The sequence below is a fragment of the Papio anubis genome, chromosome 3 (assembly GCF_008728515.1).
Source record: "Papio anubis isolate 15944 chromosome 3, Panubis1.0, whole genome shotgun sequence".
NCBI classification, from domain to species: Eukaryota; Metazoa; Chordata; class Mammalia; order Primates; family Cercopithecidae; genus Papio; species Papio anubis.
This window is the reverse complement of record NC_044978.1, coordinates 61,669,964-61,695,735: the sequence shown is the minus strand read 5'-3', so window position 1 is coordinate 61,695,735 and position 25,772 is coordinate 61,669,964. Positions and strand designations below refer to the sequence as shown.

The 25,772-nt window shown below is 35.7% G+C and overlaps 1 protein-coding gene and 1 pseudogene across 2 annotated transcripts in view; both read left to right on the top strand.

Annotated features, from left to right (window-relative positions):
- Positions 1 to 25,772, top strand: part of HSPA4L (heat shock protein family A (Hsp70) member 4 like) — a 56,728-nt gene that overhangs the window by 16,303 nt on the left and 14,653 nt on the right. For both annotated transcript variants that reach the window (XM_003899171.5, XM_003899172.5), the window contains exons 5-13: positions 2,250 to 2,349; positions 2,862 to 2,995; positions 5,015 to 5,259; positions 5,397 to 5,473; positions 6,440 to 6,591; positions 7,047 to 7,153; positions 9,359 to 9,492; positions 18,100 to 18,299; positions 24,706 to 24,804. In XM_003899171.5, the coding sequence (XP_003899220.1) occupies positions 2,250 to 2,349; positions 2,862 to 2,995; positions 5,015 to 5,259; positions 5,397 to 5,473; positions 6,440 to 6,591; positions 7,047 to 7,153; positions 9,359 to 9,492; positions 18,100 to 18,299; positions 24,706 to 24,804 (1,248 nt within the window). The remainder of the gene's footprint in view (positions 1 to 2,249; positions 2,350 to 2,861; positions 2,996 to 5,014; positions 5,260 to 5,396; positions 5,474 to 6,439; positions 6,592 to 7,046; positions 7,154 to 9,358; positions 9,493 to 18,099; positions 18,300 to 24,705; positions 24,805 to 25,772) is intronic.
- LOC108586086 lies at positions 15,517 to 17,164 on the top strand (annotated as a pseudogene).

Sequence of the window (25,772 nt, the reverse complement as noted above, 5' to 3'; positions counted from 1 at the left end):
AACTGTTATGTAACTAGTGACTGCTGCTATCTGGGATTTATCCCTAAGAATCTTCTCAGATAGCAATTAACTTCCCACCTGTAAGGACCTTAACATTTTATAGCAAAGGTTGAAAATTTCTAGTTGGGAATTTGAGGTTGTGTATCGGGGGAAAAAAATTCTTTAAGGATTCTTAACAAAACATTTAAATTATTTACCCTGTCTTATCTCTTGAGGTCCCATTAAACATCTTCAACTGGTTCTTTACCTACATGTTAACTAAATTGATAAATTCCTACTATTAAACTTGACTACAAAAGTTCAGGAGTCTCATGTCATCAGAAAAACAGAATCAGATTATGAACTTTTCAGTGAGTTTAGTAATCAATTTTTTTCCATAGGCATTTGGAATTTTTTAATGGGAGAAAAATATTAGAGCTTAATATTTTATTTTCTAGCCATTTAGTAATAGCAAATAATAGAGTTTACCATTGACCAGGCACTATTTATTGGCATTTTAACCCATTTAATCTCAGAAGCAATCTATGAGGTAGGGATATTATTAACCCTACTTTTACAGATTCAAAAATTGGGATACTGAGATGTCAAATAACTTGCCCAAAATCAGCACAGCTAACTAATACAGTGTTAGAGCCGGATAGTTAATTCCCAAGCCCATGCTCATAATTGTTTTACTGCCACTTGAAAGGATATATTAGAATCATACAAATTTTAAAGATTCATCTTAAATTCAAATCCATTTCTATTTAATTATACTTGCTTTTACTTTTGTGTCAGAAATACATGTCAGAACAGAGTAATACAAACTTTTGACCATTATTAACTTTGTGGTTGGTGCAGTAGATCCATTGTAAGCTCTACAGGGACAAGTATTTTGTCTGGTTTGTGCACTATTTTCCTGATAGCTAGAAAGTACCTGGTTTGTAAGTGCTCAATGAATATTAAATGAACCATGCATTATAACTTAGATTTTTGTCAGGAGGATAATACCAAATCAGATAAGCAAGTTTATTGAGCAAAATTTAAATTCTTTTCCTGTTGTTAATCTGTTCAATGAAATGTCTAAATTCATAAAACAATGAAATTAAAGGAAGCTACTTATTTGAAACTTAAAACTGGAAGATCCCAAGTTATTTTATATGTAAATACACTTAATAGCTTTTTAGAAATTGGTCTATATGCTAAATTAAAATAATTCTTAGTTTGATAAAACTAGGGTTTATACATATATACATCTTTATACATTTTAGGACTGAGTTTAATTTTTAAATACAGATGTATTTAATGGGCTGGGCATAGCAGCTTAGTCTATAACCCCAGTACTTTGGGAGACCAAAGCAGGAGGATTGCTTGAGGCCAGGAGTTGGAGAACACCCCGGGCAACCATAGTGAGACCCGTCTGTACAGTTTTTTTTTTTTTTTAATTAGCCAGGCATGGTGGCACACACCTGTAGTCCCAGCTACTCAGGAGGCTGAAGCGAAAGGATTGCTTGAGCCCAGGAGTTTAAAGCTGCAGTGAACTATGATTGTACCACTGCACTTCAGCCTGTGAGGCAGAGCTAGACACAGTCTCTTTCAAAAAAAAAAAATTATATATACATGTATATGTGTGTGTGTGCATGTATGTATGTATATTTTTTAATGTTATTTGGTGGTTTTTAAAGGAAATTCATATTTATCACAAGTTCCCTACAATATAGTTCCCCTCCTTTGAAATATAATTGTTTTAAACAGTTGGAACTATATTCTCCTGGTTGGGTGTATATACACACAATAATGAAGTAATGTTATACGTGCCCTTTTTAACACAATAAAGATAGAATGCCTTAACAATTCAGATCTACCTGATTCTTTGTAACAGCTACATAGGATTCCATTATATGGATATACCATAATATATTTCTATAATCTCATTTTCAGACTCTTGAGTTTTCAGTTTTTTATTATGAAAGATGAGCAAATATATTTTTAATAGATCGGACTAACACAGGAAATATTTAGATTAACAAAACTTAGGCAACCCTGCCATATTACCTTACTTTAAATTAGTATTCATACTTTAGGTCAGATCTTTACGGCATAGAAATTGTCAGACTTAAAAAATAAAACACTAGTATTTTTCCTCTTTAGTTAGAACATCATTTTTTGCCTTAAACTGTACATAAGTTTTAGGGTAATTATTTTATATTTTTCAGTTGACAAAATGTTTAAGTAAAACATTATACTTAACTGTTGTTTTTAAATACTAGATTCCTAGCTTTTTCACTGATGCCGAGAGACGATCTGTGATGGCTGCAGCCCAGGTTGCAGGCTTAAATTGTTTAAGGCTGATGAATGAAACTACTGCAGGTAATCACTTTGCAATTTGAAAATCACTATAAGCAAAATACTGTTACAGTGTTTTCTAATTAATAACAAAGTATTATTTTTTTTTTAACTCTGAGGCAAGAGGATTGCTTGAGCCTGGGAGTTCAAAGCTGCAGTGAGCTATCATCATACTACTGCACTTTAGCCTGTGAGGCAGAGCTACACACAGTCTCTTTAAAAAAATTATATATACATATAAATACGTGTGTGTATGTGTATGTACTGATTCTTATAAGCTTGTTACTTTGTAGTACAACTTTTTGGCAGAGGTTAAATGTCTTAATGGCTTTACAGATCTTTACTATTACAGAGTTGTAGTTGAGTAAGGAAAAAGTAAAGTTAAAACATTATTAACCAAATTGTGAAAAGTTAATTTACTTTGAAGATAATATGTATTACTGTACTGCATGTTAAAGTACAGTATCAAAGTGACATTTCTTGTTTTCCAAGTAATTACTCTGCTAGAATTAACATAATTCTTTGTTCTTATACAGTTGCACTGGCATATGGAATTTATAAACAGGATCTTCCCCCATTAGATGAGAAACCAAGAAATGTAGTATTTATTGATATGGGACATTCTGCCTATCAGGTCTCGGTTTGTGCTTTTAACAAAGGAAAACTTAAAGTAAGTAAATACATGGGTTGTTATATTTACATATATTAAGAACACAGACTAAAGAGCCATAATAGCTGGGTTTGAATCCTGGCTCTGCCCCTTTATGACTTCAAGCAAGTTACTTAATCTCCCTAAATCTTAAGTTTGTTTATCTGAGAACAACAATAGTAACTATCTCATAAAATTTTTCAGGACAAAATGAGTTAATGTGTACAAAATTCTTGGAATGCCTGGCATAGGGTAGCTGCTGTAATATATATTAGCTATTTTTATTGTTGTTTCTATTGTTAGGTTATTAATGAAGTCATCTATCAGGGAGCATAAATTATCCATAAATATAATTACAGGAAGCATTTTCTAAAATGATTCCCATTGATTATAGAAACCTTTCTATCCAAGCATTCTAATCATAATTTTACTTCTATGTGCTTCTTACAAATTAGGATTTATAATCATTTTTACATTGATTCTTTTGTCCAGACTTACGGTCTCTCTCTAGTATGTGCAGAGTAGAGTTTACTTAGGAGATAAACTGCAACACTGCAAAAGTATTCTGTTTTAATTTGTATTACTATAATAACATCTTTGTAATCAAAAAATTAAAGGGAAATGACTCAGACTGAATATAGGGTAATGTTCAGTATAAATTGACTTAATCCTTGGCGTTTAGTCTTACATATTGACTTTCTTTAAAACGAACGTTTTGCCGGGCGCGGTGGCTCAAGCCTGTAATCCCAGCACTTTGGGAGGCCGAGACGGGCGGATCACGAGGTCAGGAGATCGAGACCATCCTGGCTAACACGGTGAAACCCCGTCTCTACTAAAAATTACAAAAAACTAGCCGGGCGAGGTGGCGGGTGCCTGTGGTCCCAGCTACTCGGGAGGCTGAGGCAGGAGAATGGCGTGAACCCGGGAGGCGGAGCTTGCAGTGAGCCGAGATCCGGCCACTGCACTCCAGCCTGGGTGACAGAGCAAGACTCCGTCTCAAAAAAAAAAAAAAAAAAAACGAACGTTTTTTTTCCTTCCTTTTTAGTAGGTAACTTTGTAGTGAAATACGATTTGTAGATCACAGACCCCTTTGAAAATCTGATCAAGGCTATAGCCCTTCTTCCCAAAATACACACTTGTACTAGTTATATACCAAGATAATTTTGCATTTAATTTTGGGTAATCCTAGACTCCATGAGAGGTCCGTACATGGATTCTCCATGCTAGTCTGTGGGGCAACATTCCACGCAGATTGCACTCATATGCTCCTGTGATATTTACCACCATACTACCACCCCACCACCTACCTTGTAAAGAAAGAGCTGCAAAACCACACCAACAGTAGAATTCTTTATTAGTGACTGTTGTAAGTAGTCATTTTACCCTAGGGAGAGAGCCTAGATGTTTGGTCCCATGTTTTCAAGAACTATCGTGTTGAATTTATGTGACTCCCTTCTGCTGGGAAGCCTGTTGCTCAACTAGCTGGTTAAATTGTTACCTGGTTTTTTCTGTTGGTTAGTTTTTGGTTGTGTTTTTTGTTTTTTGTTTTTGTTTTTGTTTTGTGATAGTCAGAAGGCCTAATTTCTGATCTGTAAATTGACCAATTATGGTATTTTATATTTAATCTTTGAATCTGCTTTTCTTGGATGTTTTGTTCTCGTTTATATGCTTGGGACTGTTTCTTTGCTCTCTTAAACTTGGTTTAGGTCTGTCTTTTCAGTGCTGTTGTAGAACCAAGTGAGTGAGATAATGAGGCTTTAGTTGTTGTAATTCAGTTATTTCTGAATTAGAATTCTTTTAATTATGATACATAGATCTGTAACTATAAAGTAGAAAATTCAGAATAAGGGAATACATTGGCTAAATGTAAGTGATAATTTAACTCTGATTCCACATTCAGCACCCCTGTGATTGGATAAGTTTTTTTAGAGTCGTTTTTATTTTTAAACTTTTTTATTTTAGAGGTTTTTCTTTTTTTTTTTTTTTTTTTGGAAGAATCTATAATTCTGAAAACACAGTTCTGCTTTTTCAATTAAACAGGTCTTGGCTACTACCTTTGATCCATATTTGGGTGGCAGGAACTTTGATGAGGCTTTAGTAGACTACTTCTGTGATGAGTTCAAGACCAAATATAAGATAAATGTGAAAGAAAACTCTCGGGCCTTGTTGCGTTTATATCAGGAATGTGAAAAACTAAAGAAGCTAATGAGTGCAAATGCATCAGATCTTCCATTGAACATTGAGTGTTTCATGAATGACCTTGATGTTTCTAGTAAAATGAACAGGTACCACGTATGTTTTTAGTTTGAAAAGTGTTTACTTATTTTATAATGTTTAGATCATATCTGATTTTTTTGTTGTTTTAGAAGATATGTTCAACTTTTAAGCCCAGAATAATGAATTTTATTTTATTTTCTCACAGGGCTCAATTTGAACAACTGTGTGCTTCCCTTTTGGCCAGGGTTGAACCACCTTTAAAAGCAGTAATGGAACAAGCTAGTAAGTGGAAATTACTGGACTATCAAAACTGTACCATAATATTGCCTACTTAGCAGGGGTAGATAATGTTAAAAGAATAAACTTTGTTATTTAAAAAGATTTATATTTCTCATTTTAGAGGAGAAGATTATAACTCATTATTCATAAGAGTAAGGCACTATAATTCTGGGTTTATAGGAATTCTTCCTGGCTCTTTTTATGGTTTATATCATAAATCTCATGCTAGTTCTGGCCAAGCATGGTGGATCATGCCTGTAATCCCAAGACTTTGGGAGGCTGAGGTGGGTGGATCACCTGAGGTCAGGAGTTCAAGACCAGCCTGGCCAACATGGTGAAACCCCATCTCTATTAAAATTCCAAAAATTAGCCAGGCATGGTGGTGCACACCTGTAACCCCAGCTATTCAAGAGACTGAGGCCAGAGAATCACTTGAACCTGGGAGGCGGAGGTTGCAGTGAGCTGAGATTGCCCTACTGCACTCCAGCCTGGGCAACAGAGTGAGACTCTGTCTCAAAAAAAAAACAAAAAACACAAAATGAAAGCAACAACAAAAAGACTCATGCTAGTTCTATTTGGAAGTGTTTATAAACTATAGATGATTCTAAAATGAAATTTATGTAGAAATGGGGACATGATTGCTTTTTCATAAGGATTTTGGTAATCAAAAATATCTTCTATAGGGATTTAGGAGGTAGAAATAAGAAAATTGAAGGACTCTGAAGAGATCCTTTAAAACCCATGAAGTGCTTCTATTGCCACTCTCTCATCTGTACCAAGTTGGACCAAGTGCATTGCCTGTCACATAAATATTTATTAAATGTTATCTATTTCTAAAAATTGCATTTTTCTTTCCTTTTATTTTCTGACAAGTAAAAAGTCAATCCACTTTTTTAAAAAGTACTTGACAAAGCCTTCTGTTGAGATTTTTAAAGACTATCATTTTTCTCAATTAAAAAAATTTTCCAGACTTACAACGGGAAGACATTAGTAGTATAGAAATTGTAGGAGGAGCAACACGAATTCCTGCAGTGAAAGAACAAATCACTAAATTCTTTCTTAAAGACATAAGTACCACATTAAATGCTGATGAAGCTGTTGCAAGAGGATGTGCATTACAGGTATAATTGTTATTTTATTTTGTAGAGTATGTATTTTGCCAGAAATGAGTGATAGATCCAAAGGGACCTTTTAATGTTACCTGTTCCATTCCACTTATCAATAAGCTAAAGTAAATTGAAGTTATTTCTGATAAATAAGTATTACGTCTTTCCCATTTATATTTTTAAGCTATAATAGGACAGTGTGTCTGTAACGACACTGAAAGAATATTAATTTTACAAATTCTTGCAGTCTGCCCATTTAAAATCCCTTTAGAGTAAAGACGTTGTTAATTTTTGTAAGGTCACATAAAGAGTACTCAGGCCCTTTTAAATTTTCACTTCTCATTGCCAAAAACCAGTAACTTTTAAAATGTAACAATTGTAATAGGAGGACTCTTAAGCAGTTCAATCAGAGTAATCTAGGGTATGTTTTATATTTGTTGATTTAAATATGGTATGTATCTTATTTTCAGTGTGCGATTCTCTCACCAGCATTTAAAGTGCGTGAATTTTCCATAACAGACCTTGTTCCCTATTCAATTACATTAAGGTGGAAGACCTCTTTTGAAGATGGAACTGGGTAAGTTATTTTTAAAACCTTGATTAGAGCTTGTCGTAAATCTTTAACCAGTTAAACCTACTTTTCTAAATTAGAGAAATTTACACTTCTTAAAATTCTGCCAAATACTTTTAAATAATGTATTAGATAAAAAAGAATATAAAAATGATATATCACCTATAAATCATAATTGGGCATATTTTTAAATTTGTGTTTTTTATAAAAGTAAAGCAAGGCTCATTTTCAAATAAATCACAGTATAGAAGTATAAAAAAGACCTGCATTTGTCATATTCTCTCTTAGCCCATTTTACAGACATAAACATTTTTAACAGCTAGTTTATCTGTCCAGTCATTTTCTTTGACTATCCATAAATAAATCATACACTTTTTAAGTACATATAGAATTATCTATAAATCTCTAGTGCAATTTAGCTTTTTAAATTATATTGTGTTTTATTTTTCCATGTCAACACACAGCAACTGTTTTTTCAATAGTTGTATGTGCCATAATAAATTTAACCACTACAGTATTAAGTCATATTTTTGCTATTTTAAACAGTGCTAGTAAGAACATCCTTGTGCACATACCCTTGTTCAGTTGTGCGTGGTGTATCTGTAAGATAGCAGTGTAGGAATGGAATTGTTGAGCCAAAGAATATGCACATTATTTTGAGTAATATTGGCAAATTGTTCACTAAAAGGATACCGGTTTATATTCATATTAATTTTCATGAGATTGCCTATTTTAGCTCATTTTCTCCTATACTTTCAATTGAACATGAAGATATTTTTTAAAAAAAGTACTCTATTATTAATGTTTTTGTCTGTCATAAGCTACAATATTTTCATGCTTGTGTTAACGTTTACATTTTTTTCCATGAACTGCCCAGGATTTAGGTAGCCTGCTTTCCTACCAGAATCAAAATTTATATTTCAAACATTTTACTTGCCTGCTTTTCAGAAGTATAGCTTGTACAATGAATAATGGTGTGTTTACATTTTGAAGTTATTTTTTAAATTTTGTTCTGTGTGCTATACATAAGTACCCCCAAGAAAACGAGATTTTTGTATACATTTCAAAAATACGAATTATCAGCCTTATCTGAATGTCTTGTAAAGGATTTTAATGGCATGTGTTAATGTCAGTTTTTTCTTTTTAAATATTTTTTCGCCTGTCTGCCCCAGATAATGTCAATTTTGAGGCAAGAATTATTATTCTATAAAATTTAATTTCAGTTTCAAGGTATAAGTGATCCAGAAAAAAATTGTGAGAAAACATATGGGGGAGCTAAATTGAAAAGTAAATATAGCCTAATGACTACAATAAGAAAGTAGAAGGTGTTGGTAGTTTCTTGAAAACTAGGATAGAGTAAGAGGTTTAAGGATTCAAGATTTTAAAATCTTGCAAACTTACAGTAATAGGATGATAATATAGTATTAAAGATTGGTTTCTGGGCCACTATAACAAATAGTCATAAACTGTTTCTGTTAAATGATTTAAGAATAGGAATTGCTATGTAGGTTTTAAAAACTCCCTGTTTTGGTGGGGTAAAGTACTGCAAAGGACATTGTTATATCAACTGAAAACAAAAATTGAAATATGAATAGTTCAGCATCAGAGAATATCCCTATTAGGATGCACACTGACGTTTTTAGGGGTAAAGGACCATAATGTATGTATAACCCTCAGTTGGTTCAGGAAAAATATACACAGAAAGTGTGTACACTCAGATGATGAAACAAATGGAGTAAAGTTGCAAATCTAGGTAAAAGATATACAAGTGTTCCTTGTCCTATTTTTAATTTTGCACCTTTCTGTAGGTTTAAAATTATTTGCAAACAAAAGTTTCTATTAAAGGTAGCCAGAATTACAAGGGTAATAGGTGGCAAGTATTTTAGAAGTTAATGGGTAGGACTTGGCCCTCAGATGTGAGGGAAAAAAACCCTACACATTGACTTTAAAATATACATATTCTCAGGTAATTTTTCTTTTTTTAATAGTATACAGTTGTCTGTTACTATGATAGACATCATGAAAACTTTGAGCCATAAATCTGTCACAATGCATGTTTAGAACAAAATCAATAATTGTTTTCTCTTTTTATTTGTGCAGAGATTTTTGCAGTTGCTGCTAATGGATTAAGAATGAAATGGATTCAGTAAATAGGTTCATAGGCAACTTTCTATTTGTTTCTAAGTGAGTGTCTTTCCCACTCCATTTTAGGGAATGTGAAGTTTTCTGTAAGAACCATCCTGCCCCATTCTCAAAAGTCATTACTTTCCACAAGAAGGAACCATTTGAACTAGAAGCATTTTATACTAATTTACATGAAGTGCCTTATCCTGATGCAAGAATTGGTAAGAGAAAAAAAAAAGTTTTCGATAACATTTTGGCCTTTTATACATAATGTGTTATTTTAGAATCAAGGAAACAAATAGACATTTCAGTTAAGCCAGTACTGTACTTTTAAAGAAAGATATTTATACTCTTTTTTAAAATGTGCATTTGTAGTGCTCAGTTTATTTCTATAATGACAGCAGGGTTTATGACAGTCGGCCATCAGTATTCATGAGTTTGGCATCTGTAGATTCAGCCAATATTAGGGAAAAACCAAGTGCCTGTACTGAACATGTCTAGACTTTTTTGTCTTGTCATTATTCCACTACTACATATAACAACTACTGACATACCATTTATTTTGTATTAGGTATCATAATTAATCTAGAGATGATATAGACTTAAGAGTATTTGGGAGGTCGTATGTAGGTTATACGCAAAATACTGTGTCTTTTTTTTTTTAATTATACTTTAAGTTCTAGGGTACTTGTGCACAACGTGCAGGTTTGTTACATATGTATACATGTGCCGTGTTGGTGTGCTGCACCCATTAACTCGTCATTTACATTAGGTATGTCTCCTAATGCTATCCCTCCCCCCAGCGCCGGTGTGTGATGTTCCCCTTCTTGTGTCCAAGTGATCTCATTGTTCAATTCCCACCTATGAGTGAGAACATGCGATGTTTGGTTTTCTGTTCTTGCGATAGTTTGCTGAGAATGATGGTTTCCAGCTGCATCCATGTCCCTACAAAGGACACAAACTCATCCTTTTTATGGCTGCATAGTATTCCAAGGTGTGTATGTGCTACATTTTCTTAATTCAGTCTGTCACTGATGGACATTTGGGTTGATTCCAAGTCTTTGCTATTGTGAGGAGTGCTGCAATAAACATACGTATGCATGTGTCTTTATAGCAGCATGGTTTATAATCCTTTGGGTATATACCCAGTAATGGGATGGATGGGTCAAATGGTATTTCTAGTTCTAGATCCTTGAGGAATCACCAAACTGTTTTCCACAATGGTTGAACTAGTTTACAGTCCCACCAACAGTGTAAAAGTGTTCCTATTTCTCCACATCCTCTCCAGCACCTGTTGTTTCTTGACTTTTTAATGATTGCCATTCTAACTGGTGTAAGATGGTATCTCATTGTGGCTTTGATTTGCATTTCTCTGATGGCCAGTGATGATGAGCATTTTTTCATGTGTCTGTTGGCTGTGTGAATGTCTTCTTTTGAGAAGTGTCTGTTCATATCCTTTGCCCACTTTTTGATGGGGTTGTTTTTTTCTTGTAAATTTGTTTGAGTTCTTTATAGGTTCTGGATATTAGCCCTTTGTCAGATGAGTAGATTGCAAAAATCTTCTCCCATTCTGTAGGTTGCCTGTTCACTCTGATGGTAGTTTCTTTTGCTGTGCAGAAGCTCTTTAGTTTAATTAGATCCCATTTGTAAATTTTGGCTTTTGTTGCCGTTGCTTTTGGTGTTTTAGACATGAAGTCCTTGCCCATGCCTGTGTCCTGAATGGTCTTACCTAGGTTTTCTTCTATAGTTTTTATGGTTTTAGGTCTAACATTTAAGTCTCTAATCCATCTTGAATTAATTTTTGTATAAGGAGTAAGGAAAGGATCCAGTTTCAGCTTTCTACTATGGCTAGCCAATTTTCCCAGCACCATTTATTAAATAAGAAATCCTTTCCCCATTTCTTGTTTTTGTCAGGTTTGTCAAAGATCAGATGGCTATAGATGTATGGTGTTACTTCTGAGGGCTCTGTTCTGTTCCATTGGTCCATATCTCTGTTTTGGTACCAGTACCATGCTGTTTTGGTTACTGTAGCCTTGTAGTATACTTTGAAGTCAGGTAGTGTGATGCCTCCAGCTTTGTTCTTTTGACTTAGGATTGTCTTGGAAATGCAGGCTCTTTTTTGGTTCCATATGAACTTTAAAGCAGTTTTTTCCAATTCTGTGAAGAAACTCATTGGTAGCTTAATGGGGATGGCATTGAATCTATAAATTACCTTGGGTAGTATGGCCATTTTCACGATATTGATTCTTCCTATCCATGAGCATGGTATATTCTTCCATTTGTTTGTGTCTTCTTTTATTTCACTGAGCAGTGGTTTGTAGTTCTCCTTGAAGAGATCCTTTACATCCCTTGTAAGTTGGATTCCTAGGTATTTTATTCTCTTTGAAGCTATTGTGAATGGGAGTTCATTCATGATATGGCTCTCTGTCTGTTACTGGTTTATAAGAATGCTTGTGATTTTTGCACATTAATTTTGTATCCTGAGACTTTGCTGAAGTTGCTTATCAGCTTAAGGAGATTTTTGGCCTGAGACGATGGGGTTTTCTAAATGTACAGTCATGTCATCTGCAAACAGGGACAATTTGACTTCTTCTTTTCCTAACTGAATACCCTTTGTTTCTTTCTCTTGCCTAATTGCCCTAGCCAGAACTTCCAACACTATGTTGAATAGGAGTGGTGAGAGATGGCATCCCTGTTTTGTGCCAGTTTTCAAAGGGAATTTTTCCAGTTTTTGCCCATTCAGCATGATATTGGCTGTGGGTTTGTCATAAATAGCTCTTATTATTTTGAGAAATGTCCCATCAATACCAAATGAGAGTTTTTAGCATGAAGGACTGTTGAATTTTGTCCAAGGCCTTTTCTGCATCTATTGAGATAATCATGTGGTTTTTGTCTTTGATTCTTTTTATATGCTGGATTACGTTTATTGCTTTGCGTATGTTGAGCCAGCCTTGCATCCCAGGGATGAAGCCCACTTGATCATGGTGGATAAGCTTTTTGATGTGCTGCTGGATTTGGTTTGCCAGTATTTTATTGAGGATTTTTGCATCAATGTTCATCAGGGATATTGGTCTAAAATTCTCTTTTTTTGTTGTGTCTCTGCCAGGCTTTGGTATCAGGATGATGTTGGCCGCATAAAATGAGTAAGGGAGGATTCCCTCCTTTTCTATTGATTGGAATAGTTTCAGAAGGAATGATACCAGCTCCTCCTTGTACCTCTGGTAGAACTCGGCTGTGAATCCATCTGGTCCTGGACTTTTTTTTGGTTGGTAGGCTATTAATTATTGCCTCAATTTCAGAGCCTGCTGTTGGTCTATTTAGGGATTCAACTTCTTCCTGCTTTAGTCTTGGGAGAGTGTAAGTGTCCAGGAATTTATCCATTTCTTCTAGGTTTTCTAGTTTATTTGCGTAGAGGTGTTTATAGTATTCTCTGATGGTAGTTTGTATTTCTGTGGGATCGGTGGTGATATCCCCTTTATCATTTTTTATTGCATCTATTCTTCTCTCTTTTCTTTATTAGTCTTGCTAGTGCTCTATCAATTTTGTTAATCGTTTCAAAAAACCAGCTCGTGGATTCATTGATTTTTTGGAGGGTTTTTTGTGTCTCTATCTCCTTCAGTTCTGCTCTGATCTTAGTTAATTCTTGCCTTCTACTAGCTTTTGAATGTGTTTGCTCTTGCTTCTATAGTTCTTTTAATTGTGATGTTAGGGTGTCAGTTTTAGATCTTTCCTGCTTACTCTTGTGGGCATTTAGTGCTATAAATTTCCCTCTACACACTGCTTTAAATGTTTCCCAGAGATTCTGGTATGTTGTATCTTTGTTCTCATTGGTTTCAAAGAATATCTTTATTTCTGCCTTCATTTCGTTATGTACCCACTAGTCATTCAGGAGCAGGTTGTTCAGTTTCCATGTAGTTGAGTGGTTTTGATTGAGTTTCTTAGTCCTGAGTTCTAGTTTGATTGCACTGTCGTCTGAGAGACAGTTTGTTTTAATTTCTGTTCTTTTACATTTGCTGAGGAGTGCTTTACTTCCAACTATGTGGTCAATTTTGGAGTAAGTGTGATGTAGTGCTGAAAAGAATGTATATTCTGTTGATTTAGGGTGGAGAGTTCTGTAGATGTCTATTAGGTCTGCTTGGTGCAGAGTTGTGTTCAATTCCTGGATATCCTTGTTAACTTTCTGTCTCATTGATTTGTCTAATGTTAACAGTGGGGCATTAAAGTCTCCCATTATTATTGTATGGGAGTCTAAGTCTCTTTGTAAGTCTCTAAGGACTTGTTTTATGAATCTGGGTTCTCCTGTATTGGGTGCATATATATTTAGGATAGTTAGCTCTTCCTGATGAATTGATCCCTTTACCATTATGTAATGGCCTTCTTTGTCTCTTTTGATGTTTGATGATTTACAGTCTGTTTTATCAGAGACTCAGATTGCAACCCCTGCTTTTTTTTTTTTTTTTTTTTTCTGTTTGCTTGGTAGGTCTTCCTCCATCCTGTTATTTTGAGCCTGTGTGTGTCTCTGCATGTGAGATGGGTCTCCTGAATACAGCAAACTGATGGGTCTTGACTCTTTATCCAATTTGCCAGTCTATGTCTTTTAATTGGACCATTTAGTCCGTTTACATTTAAGGTTAATATTGTTATGTGTGAACTTGATCCTGTCATTATGGTATTAGGTGGTTATTTTGCTCATTAGTTGATGCAGTTTCTATCTAGCATGGATGGTCTTTACATTTTGGCATGTTTTTGCAATGGTTGGAATCGGTTGTTCCTTTCCATGTTTAGTGCTTCCTTCAGGATCTCTTGTAGGGCAGGCCTGGTGGTGACAGAATCTCTAAGCATTTGCTTGTCTGTAAAGGATTTTATTTCTCCTTCACTTATGAAACTTAGTTTAACTAGATATGAAATTCTGGGTTGAAAATTCTTTAAGAATGTTGAATATTGGCTCCCACTCTCTTCTGGCTTGTAGAGTTTCTGCCGAGAAATCTACTGTTAGTCTGATGGGCTTCCCTTTGTGTGTAACCTGACCTTTCTCTGGCTGCCCTTAACATTTTTTCCTTCATTTCAACTTTGTTGAATCTGACAGTTATGTGTCTTGGAGTTGTTCTTCTCGAGGAGTATCTTTTGTGACGTTCTCTGTATTTCCTGAATTTGAATGTTGGCTTGCCTTGCTAGGTTGGGGAAGTTCTCCTGGATGATATCCTGCAGAGTGTTTTCCAACTTGGTTCCATTTTCCACATCACTTTCAGGCATACCAATCAGACGTAGATTTGGTCTTTTCACATAATACCGTATTTCTTGGAGGCTTTGTTCATTTCTTTTTACTCTTTTTTCTCTACATTTCTCTTCTCGCTTCATTTCATTCGTTTGATCTTCAATCGCTGATACTCTTTCTTCCAGTTGATCGAGTCGGTTACTGAAGCTTGTGCATTTGTCACGTAGTTCTCGTGTCATAGTTTTCATCTCCGTCAGTTCATTTATGGTCTTCTCTGCATTGATTATTCTAGTTGTCCATTCATCCATTCTTTTTTCAAGGTTTTTAGTTTCTTTGCACTGGGTACGTAGTTCCTCCTTTAGCTCTGAGAAGTTTGATTGACTGAAGCCTTCTTCTGTCAATTCGTCAAAGTCATTCTCTGTCCAGCTTTGTTCCATTGCTGGCGATTAGCTGCGTTCCTTTGGAGGGGGAGATGCGCTCTGATTTTTTGAATTTCCAGCTTTTCTGCCCTGCTTTTTCCCCATCTTTGTGGTTTTATCTGCCTTTGGTCTTTGATGATGGTGACTTACTGATGGGGTTTTGGTGTAGGTGTCCTTTCTGTTTGTTAGTTTTCCTTCTAACAGTCAGGACCCTCAGCTGCAGGTCTGTTGGAGTTTGCTTGAGGTCCACTCCAGACCCTGTTTGCCTGGGTATCAACAGCGGAGGCGCTATGTCATTTTTTTAATAAGGGACTTGACTACCAGAGGATTGCTTGAGCCCAGGAGTTGAAGACTAGCCTGGGTAGTATAGTGAGACCCCATTTCACTCACATGCAAAACTATGTGTACAAGGTTCTTGCATCCTCAGAGAGACCCAGGACCAATCCTCAGTAGATACTGAGGGGACAGCTATATTTCTAATTCATTTTTACTTCTGTATTTAAAATGCTTTGCAAAAATTAGCCGGGTGTGGTGGCAAACACCTGTAATCTCAGCTACTTGGGAGGCTGAGGCAGGAGAATTGCACAAACCCAGGAGGCAGAGACTGCAGTGAGTTGAGATTGCACCACTGCACTCCAGCCTTGTCGACACAGCGAGACTCCCTCTATAAAAATAAAATGCTCTGTAACTGTCCTGAAAGGTTTGTGGAATAATTATTTTTTACTGAAAAACTTAACTTTAATCAGTAGATTGAAATTGTGCTGCCAGACAGACTGTATGTTCTAATTTTAAACTTTATGTTCACTGGCAACAATTAGAATGACTATTACTGGATTAATATGAAAGTGAGGGCGATTGGAAGGTGAGGTGGTCCCGGTGTTCTCACGTCCCAGGTGATTGTGAAGTGCTGACCAGTTGCCACTGGACATAATTGAAACACAATAGGAAAATTGCAGCAAACTCTTCAGGACAAGGTTTTCAAAACAAGTTGCAATCTTGGCAGAACTGGACAAAGAGAAAAGAAAACTACTTATGCAGAACCAGTCTTCAACAAATCATCCTGGAGCTAGCATTGCACTCTCGAGACCCTCTTTTAAGGTCTTCCAGGATCACGCTGAGCAGCAGTATATTGCAGCCCAGCAGAAGGCAGCTTTCAGCATGCTCATGCACATTCATTTGGACACTTCATAATTCAAGACTCTGCATTTGGGAACCTGATTGTTCTTGTTTACCTCGCCTTGATCCAGAATGAAGAAAATATTTGTGATGGAAAAGTGATTTTGTAATATCAAATGCCAAAGCTACTATCATTCAGTGCTAGATGAACTGTGACTTTAAGAATTTTGGTGAACTTTCATGTTTTTTGTTTGTTAAAGGAGTGTGCAAGTGAAAGCGGAAAGAAGGGTAACCAGGATGATGAGAGCTGTGGAAGCTGTATCGTCCAAGGAATTGATTATGTACCATGACTGTTACTTTTTGTAATACTGTTTTAACTCTCAATCATGCTCTGAATTGGATAGTCACAAAAACATTCCCCAACCCCTAGCAAGTTTGACTGAATATATCATGCCCACAGTAGATTTTCAAGAATCATTTATAGTACTTAACTTTAAAGAAAGAAGAGTACTTTTTAAAAATGAACCAATAGGCTTAAATCAGTTACATCCATATTTGCCGTTTATAGGATTGGTGTCAGTGTCCCTTTTGAGTTTACAGTCAACCTGTATCATCCTGAAATATTCTTTGTGAACTCATAACTACTTCCCCCTTTCTCATTTTAAAGCAAACCCCAAGAATAAATCACTAACCAGTCTTAACCATCTTCTATAAACATATTCCCTTATAAATGATGTGACTAAATGCAATTAAAAATAATAGAAAAAAAAGGAAAGTGAGAATAGGAGATTGTAATATCCATTTTAACTGAGTGATCTTTTCAGAAGATATAAAATGAAATTATTTTATAACATTTAAAAGGATTTTCAAGTTTTATATTTTTGTCTATGTGCTGCTTTATAGACTAAGAAGGGGACAGCACAAATATTATAAATATTTCAAGGATATTGTATAAAGCAGTAAAATTATTGAACATTATATTAGTTTGCTAGGGCTGCTATAACAAAGTACCACACGCTAGGTGGCTTAAACAGTAGAAATTTGTTGTCTCAGTTCTGAAGATTAGAAGTCTGAAGTCAAGGTATCTCCAAATACAGTCACAGTCTGAGCATGGTGGCTCATGCCTGTAATCCTAGCACTTTGGAAGGCTGAGCAGTGGGATTGCTTGAGCCCACGCGTTCAAGACCACCCTGGGCAACATAGTGAGACCTAATCTGTACTAAAAATCAGAAAAATTAGCTAGACATGGTAGCGTGCACCTGCAGTCCCTGCTACTTGAAGGCTGAGGTGGGAGGATTGTTTGAGCCTGGGAGTTTGAGGCTGCAGTGACCTATGATCATGCCACTGCACTACCGTCTGGGTGACAGAGTGAAACTGCGTCTCAAAACAAAACACACATAGTCATGTTCTGAGGTACTAAGCACAGTGTGGGAGCAGGTGGGGGGCAAAATTTAACCCATAAAAAAGTCATCCAAGTTTTTTACTACCTGATTTTACTGCCTAATATTCTCTCTTCTACTGTAGATAATATATATATGAGATTTCTTTAGAGAAATAAAACATCAGTAGATTTCTTAAAGCATTGATAATAATCTCTGCAGGTATTTTGCTATAGAAAAAAATTAAAAAATTGGAATTGCTTTGTTTATGAATTACCAAGATGGTTATGATTTGTAAAGCTTATATCAAAAAAGGGAATATCTATTTTGTTTTCAAATTCAGAATTTGAATTTTGTTATTTTGGTTTTAGAGTAGCAGTATTATAAGGTAACTTACTGCCTTTGAATCAAATTGTCCATGGTTAAATTCCCAATGCTTTCTTTTTTTTTTTTTTTTCCTACTTCCATGATTTTGGGCAGGTTACTTAAGCTTCCTGAGACTTAATAACAGGTTTGTTATGGTTTATAAAAGATAATCTGGGGGAAGTACCTGCCCCATAGTGATCAATCAGGATATGATCATAATTATTGCCAACATGATTATTTGCCAACATCTTAAAGATGATAGCCAAATTATTCAATGAATTGAATAAGTTAATCTGAGGCTCACGTACTGATTGGAGTTCTTTTTTCCTTAAGGGAGCTTCACTATTCAGAATGTTTTTCCACAGTCTGATGGTGATAGTTCCAAAGTGAAGGTTAAAGTTCGTGTTAACATCCATGGAATCTTCAGTGTGGCCAGCGCATCAGTAATTGAGAAGCAAAATTTGGAAGGGGATCACAGTGATGCTCCAATGGAGACAGAAACTTCATTTAAAAATGAAAACAAAGATAATATGGTATGTAGAAATTCTTTCTCAATGTTCTTGTAATAGATAGTATATACGGTATATCTTAATCGTAATTGGGACTTTAATAGTTGAATACATTACTGTCTGAGGTTTTGCTTTGATTTTCTGCTGTGGGAATCAGTGTAAAGTCTTTTGATAAAAGCATTAAGGAATACTATTTTCAATACTTTATATCTTTCACGTTGTAATATACTTTTTAAGAGTTTGGTGCATCTTTCATAGTATTACATGGAGCGTGTGAATCTGGAGTTCTTTCCTACGTTCTTAACTTCCATTAAAACATGTATTTTATTATGGCTAGATTTTTAGCTTACAGATAAACCACTTCAGAATGATAAATTTTGAACTATACATTCTTTTTAGATTGAAAATACATGCTTAATAAAGAATGTTTCAGGGTTTATTTGGGGGACATCTGAGACAGTTAAACAGAGGAATGTGCTGTACATTCAGTAATGTTAAAGTACAGATTTTTAAATTTTTTCTTTATCAAAGAGTGACACTGAATTTACTGTGGGGATATTATAGATGAAGGAATCTTAGGAGAACTTTATTGTATTTAATTACACAACGTTTTCATCTTTTTATGTGCGCTCCTCATGAATTACTTTTGTGCATTATTTTTAATGGCATTTGTTAATTACAATTGGAAATCTGCCCTAGATTTTCTTTTGTCCTATTTTAAGACAGTTTCTCCCTTTTTTTAAGGTTGCTTTTTGTTTTTATTAATAATTACTATGCATCTTTCTTCCAAATTGATCAGAATTCAACCACTAGCCCTTTAAACTACTTCATTTAAGGACTATGGTTTTTTCTTTCACTCTTTCCATGTATCATTTTGTAATCGCTTTCTTATTTGAATTGAGGAAGAGGAAATGTCTTTATCTGTTAGTGAAGATAGTTTTTCATAAATTAACATAAGGGTGAAAAGTTAATATTTCAAATTATAATCCACAATAACTTAGATATGTAAATTTAATCCATTAAAATTTATTTTTACTGAAATTGGAAGTGCTTTGTATGCCTTCTAAGACCAGGTGTTTATAATCATTTATCTTTGTGTTTTTTTGGTTTTTTTTTTTGAGACAGAATCTCGCTCTGTCGCCCAGGCTGGAGTGCTGTGATGCGATCGGCCCACTGCAACCTCTGCCTCATGGGTTCAAGCAATTCTCCTGCCTCAGACTCCCAAGTAGCTGGGACTACAGGCATGTGCCACCACACCTGGCTAATTTTTTTGTATTTTTAGTGGAGACGGGGTTTCACTGTGTTTGCCAGGATGGTCTCGATCTCCTGACCTCGTGATCCACCCACCTCAGCCTCCCAAAGTGCTGGGGGTATAGGCGTGAGCCACCGCACCCGGCTCGTTTATCTTTTTTTAAGTATTTCTGCTGAAACCTTTAATTTTCTTTATATAATATTAGTGAATCCTAAGAACTGAAAATACAACAAGAATAGTATGGCACCCATCTTGTACTTCCCCTGGCATTTCTTATTTGCTGCTTCTGTTTGTGAGCTGGAAATTCAATTAACCAAACTTTAAAGGATGATTTCTGTATGTGAACTAAGTGGGTTCACATGTGAATAAAGTGCATGGATTTATGACCTCTGCTTTGGTTACTCAGAGACTTACCTGCTTATGATAGTTTTTGGCTTGCTAGAACATTTGCCGGCAGTTGAGGTTCCCATACAAGGACTTTCTGGATAGGTGATGTGTTCTTTAATATTTCTTTTACAATGTATGTAATCAAAAGAAAAAGGTAACTAACACAGATCATATACTTGTCATTGTTGGTGAGCACATTCATGTATGTTTTTTTTTTTTTGAGCCACCATGTCCAGCCTAAATCTTTTAAATCCCTACCACAGCTAATATAATAAATATTGAATAAATTGTAATTTATTTTCTTTTCCTTGCTAATAAAAGTGATGATGCTGAATACACTGTGTTGAAAATATTCTGTAGACTTTTTTCTTTTTTTCTTTTTTGTTTTTTTGAGACGGAGTCTCACTCTGTCGCCCAGGGTGGAGTGCAGTGGTGCAATCTCGGCTCATTGCAACCTCCACCTCCCAGATTCAAGCAGTTCTCCTGTCTCACCCTTCTAGTAGCTGGGATTACAGGCACACGCCACCACGCCTGGCTAATTTTTGTATTTTTAGTAGAGATGGGATTTCACCATGTTGGTCAGGCTGGTCTCAAATTCCTGACCTTGTGATCCGCCAGCCTCTACCCCCCACAGTGCTGGGATTACAGGTGTGAACCACCACGCCCGGCCTGTGCACTTTCTTAATGGTTCTTTCTAGGATTTTTGTCTTTAATTCTGTATTTGGAAGTTTAAAGACTTAAATACCATTATAAAGTAGTCTCCCCTTCCCCTCAAAAAAGTAAACCAATTCAAAGACTCTGGAAGCTAATTGTTTAAATTTCAAGGGGTGGGGAATAATAAGATAATAAGTTCTTCTTTTTACTCTATCCTAGTTGATGGTATTGCTGGCTCCGAGGTAGATAAAGAGGCCCAGACATAAACCAGTGAACATCAGCAGGAGCCTTTTTTTTCCTATGAGGGTCAGTTTGTGAAAGATTATTTTATATGTGTTATTTTCTAATTCAAAATTAAAATAGCATTGATTTTCCTGAAAAATCACAATAGAGCTTGCTGACTTCAATATAATGATGTGTGAGAAAATTGACCCCTCTCTTGTAGCTATAATTTAATACAGGGGCTAGGCCGGGCGCGGTGGCTCACGCCTGTAATCCCAGCACTTTGGGAGGCCGAGGCGGGCGGATCACAAGGTCAGGAGATCGAGACCATGGTGAAACCCCGTCTCTACTAAAAATAGAAAAAATTAGCCGGGCGCAGTGGCGGGCGCCTGTAGTCCCAGCTACTCGGGAGGCTGAGGCAGGAGAATGGCATGAACCCGGGAGGCGGAGCTTGCAGTGAGCCGAGATTGCGCCACTGCACTCCAGCCTGGGCGACAGAGCAAGACTCCGTCTCAAAAAAAAAAAAAAAAAAAAAATTAATACAGGGGCATATTAAATTACCACGTCAAGCCCTGGGTACTTACTAAGAAATGACCACATCAGGCTCCAGGTACTTACTAAAAAATTGCTACATCAAGCCCCGGGTACTTTGGTTTGTGCCTATAGTTACAGCTACTCAGGACGCTGGGGCCAGAGTTTGAGTCCATCCTGGACAACACAGTCCTCAAAAAAAAGAAAAATTATCACATCTTAAAACTATATCACAAAACCTAGGGATCAAAGAAACTATATGCTATTCATCTTACTAATGTACCACAGTTTAACTGTTTCCCAATTGTTGACCATTTGGGTTCTTTATCTACTTCTATTTATTTGTTTAATTCAAAATATTTGATTATGTGTAGCCAGGACTCTTCTGTGCACTAGGGATACAGTGATTAAACAAGATTGAAAAGGTTGCCGCCCATCTGTAACCTACAGTCTAGTGGGAGAGGACAGGCATGAAGCAAAAAGATAGCATATAAACATAAAGGAAATGGGATGTGTAGTGGGAATTACGTGATAGTGATGAGGAAACCACTTAGAAAGAAACAGGTAAGCTAGTCTGAAGGATGCAAAAGGCAGTTTAAGGGTAAGGAGTAGGTAGATAGTTGTCCGGGCAGAGTGAATAACAAATAGAAAGGTACTGAGACAGGAAGGCCTTCATTTTTGTTGTTGTAACAAATAGAAGAGTTGTTGGTGTATAGGATATAGGTGTGGAGAATGGGGGAATAGCCGGAAAAAAAAAGTGAAATTGAGAGGGCAAATCAAGCGACAAATCGGGTAAAACCTTATAGTTCATGATAGTATCTAGATTTGTTTCTTAAGTGCTTTATGTTTATTTAACAAATAGCTGTGAGTACATAAAATGTATGCTTGGCCATAGCAGCAAACAGAAAGATGGTTTCAACTCTCATGGAGTTTAAAATCTGTCAGGGAAGCCAGAGTCTAGAGGCACTTCCATTAATTATCCCACTATTGATAATATTTCTATAAACATTTTTAAATCATTTCAAAGAATTAACAGTTTATTAGCATTTCATATCCATTTTAAGATGTGTAATTTTCTGCTTTTAAATGTATCTTAATGAGTCTTGCAAATGATAACATCTTATATTTGCTGTTGACCATCACAATAGTCATGAGATACTTCTCATCACCTGTGCGTCTGTTAACTCGGTTGAAATTCCTAGTGGCATGACTAGGTAGTTGGCAACCTCTTGACATTTTAGTGAACAAACCATTTAAGGAGCATTCAAGGAAGGAATATGAGTCCTGGTTGTTCGAAAACAGGTTGTGATAAAGATACAGTCATAAGTCTTGTAGAATAGGTATTAGTGACTTATAAGAAAACACTACAGACCATATTAGAGCAACTTTTAAACAAATGCTGGGTCATTTATACTCCTGATGACACATAGAATGATATTGTATAGAAATATACATTAACAGCTGGATTAAGTGATTCAGAAGAGTTGGATTCTGAATGTGAAGAAATTTTAGAAATAACTACTTAATCTGGTTTATTTTCCTTTTCTCTATGAGAGATACAAATATGTAAACAATAGAAGAGCTCTTTCAATAAATATAAAAATTCTAAGTGATAAGGCATTGTGACCTTTAGCATTTTTTTCTGAGTAATACAAAAGTTAGAGTTAATAACTCAACACTTTATCACTTTTTTCACTTATCTTACCTATCAACAGGGTTGGGGAGGTTGTAAGGTGGGGGAGGGCAGTTGAAATATCAGAAATAATTGATTTCTTTTTTCTTTTTTTTGAGACGAAGTCTTGCTCTGTCACCCAGGCTGGAGTGCAGTGGCACGATCTCAGCTCACTGTAACCTCCACCTCCCAGGTTCAAGCAATTCTCCTGTCTCAGCCTCCTGAGTAGCTGGGATTACAGGCACACACCACCACGCCCAGCTAATTTTTGTATTTTTAGTATTTTGTATTTTTAGTAGGGGTTTCACCATGTTGGTCAGGCTGGTCTCAAACTCCTGACCTCGTGATCCGCCTGCTTCAGCCCCCCAAAGAATAATTGACCTTTTAACTACAAAAAAAAAAAAAAAAAAAAAAATTAGCTCCTCTTTGGCAGAAATAAACTTTTATTCAAGATAGCTTTCTGGGTATTACAGATTTCCTTAATTCTAGATGTAGTTGAAGACCTAAATTATGCTGATTCCTACATTTCAAGCTTTCTTCAGGAGGATGGTGACAGATAGGATTAAGAAGGTGACCAAAAGGCCGGGCGCGGTGGCTCAAGCCTGTAATTCCAGCACTTTGGGAGGCCGAGACGGGCAGATCACGAGGTCAGGAGATCGAGACCATCCTGGCTAACACGGTGCACGGTGAAACCCCGTCTCTACTAAAAAAAATGCAAAAAACTAGCCGGACGAGGTGGCAGGCGCCTGTAGTCCCAGCTACTCCGGAGGCTGAGGCAGGAGAATGGCGTAAACCCGGGAGGCGGAGCTTGCAGTGAGCTGAGATCCGGCCACTGCACTCCAGCCAGGGGCACAGAGCGAGACTCCGTCTCAAAAAAAAAGAAGGTGACCAAAAAAAATCTATTATATATATGGGATTATTTGCCAAGTGGAGAGTTCATTTTGGAGATTTTATTGGTAGAAAGTTTGGTTTTTAGACATAAAAAGAAAAAAATCTTAAAAGTGTACCTTTTAATAATTTAGAAACACCCACTTTGAGTTTTGATTAATTTGATTAATTTTCATTAATTTATATCAAAACTCAGAGTGGGTATTTCTAATTATTTTACATTTTACAATTTAAAGATATGGTATTGTATTTGTGTAATTCATAGATTTTGTATCTTTTTCATTTTATTTTCTTGTGTTATTTATAAACATTTTTCATATCAAGTTGAATGTTCTCTTTTTTATTTATTTTTATTATAACTTTAAGTTCTGGGATATATGTGCAGAACATGCGGGTTTGTTACATAGGTATACACGTGCCATGGTGCTTTGCTGCACCTGTCAACCCGTCATCTACATTAGGTATTTCTCCTAATGCTATCCCTCCCCTAGCCCCCAACCCTTGAGTGTTCTCTTTTTTTTTGTAAGCTTTTGTGAATCTTTATTTGTAAATTTGAATTGAGAACAATTTTCCATGTATTTTGCAATTACTTAGCCATAGACAAATCAAACAAGATTTATCCCATAGCATCAAATAGATCTTTCCACTTTACTTACCTGTTAATCTGTTTATTTGTAGCAATTCTCGTTTGAAAAATGAGCTTCTACTTAACTGTTTCTACATTTTACATTTCAAAACAAGCTTGAACTCTAAGATGCAGTTTACATTTTTAAAACAAAAAAAAAGATACTGCATATATTATCAGTTATGTATTTTCTTTCTAGGATAAAATGCAGGTTGACCAAGAAGAAGGAGGGCAACAAAAATGTCATGCGGAACACACCCCAGAAGAGGAAATTGATCATACAGGAGCCAAAACAAAGGTTTGGTTTACTTTTTCTATAGTTGTGTCTTTTTGAAATTTATATTTTGAATTATTGTATTTTATAATGCTTTCTTTTAATGCACTTGATATTTTTGATTTTAGAACTGTGAGAAAGTATAGAAAGCTGATAGCCGGAATAAGTATACTTTAATGATTTATTAACAGTTGTGTTTTTAAAAAATGAACCCTAACAACATCAGCAAAATTACCTTTTTTGGTAGGAAAAAAGATACATTTTTCATTAACTTTTTCTTTGGTAGGAAAAAAGATACATTTTTCATTAACTTTTTTTTTTCATCTCATTTGAACACACGTACACATAGAGGGGAACAACAAACATTGATGCTTATTGGAGGGTGGAGGGTGGAGGGTGGAAGGGAGGGAGAGGATCCCTCCCCTTAACGGGTACTAGGCTTAATACCTGGGTGGTGAAATAATGTGTACAACAAGCCCCTGTGACATGAGTTTACCTATATAACCTGCACGTGTGCCCTTGAACTTATTTAAAAAAAAAAAAAAAAAAAAAACTTTTATCAAAGAACCCAACAATAAAATTGCCTAAATTCTTTACCTTATTTCCTTAATTCATTATTTCTCATGCTTCACCAATAACTGCGTTGTATTTCTAAAGTATGAATACATAAGTTAAAATTTTAACGTTAAGTGAAAAAAATCGTTTCAGAAAAATATGAGATGGAACAAGCTATATGAGGAAAACTTATATTAGCTGTACTCTGTATCTCAGAATTAACCACTCTAAGTGTATCATAAAATATTTTTCTATGTGCAAAAAATAATACTTTCAGAAATAAAATGTTAAAGGATAAATGATTTATTGAGAGTAATTATTTTTCTAAGACAGCGATTGCCAATAAGACAGAAGGGAGAGACCTTGCCCCAGTCACCCAGATGAATGTGGTTATAACTCTTAAGCTGTCATCTTCAACAGATTTTTCTAACCTGCAT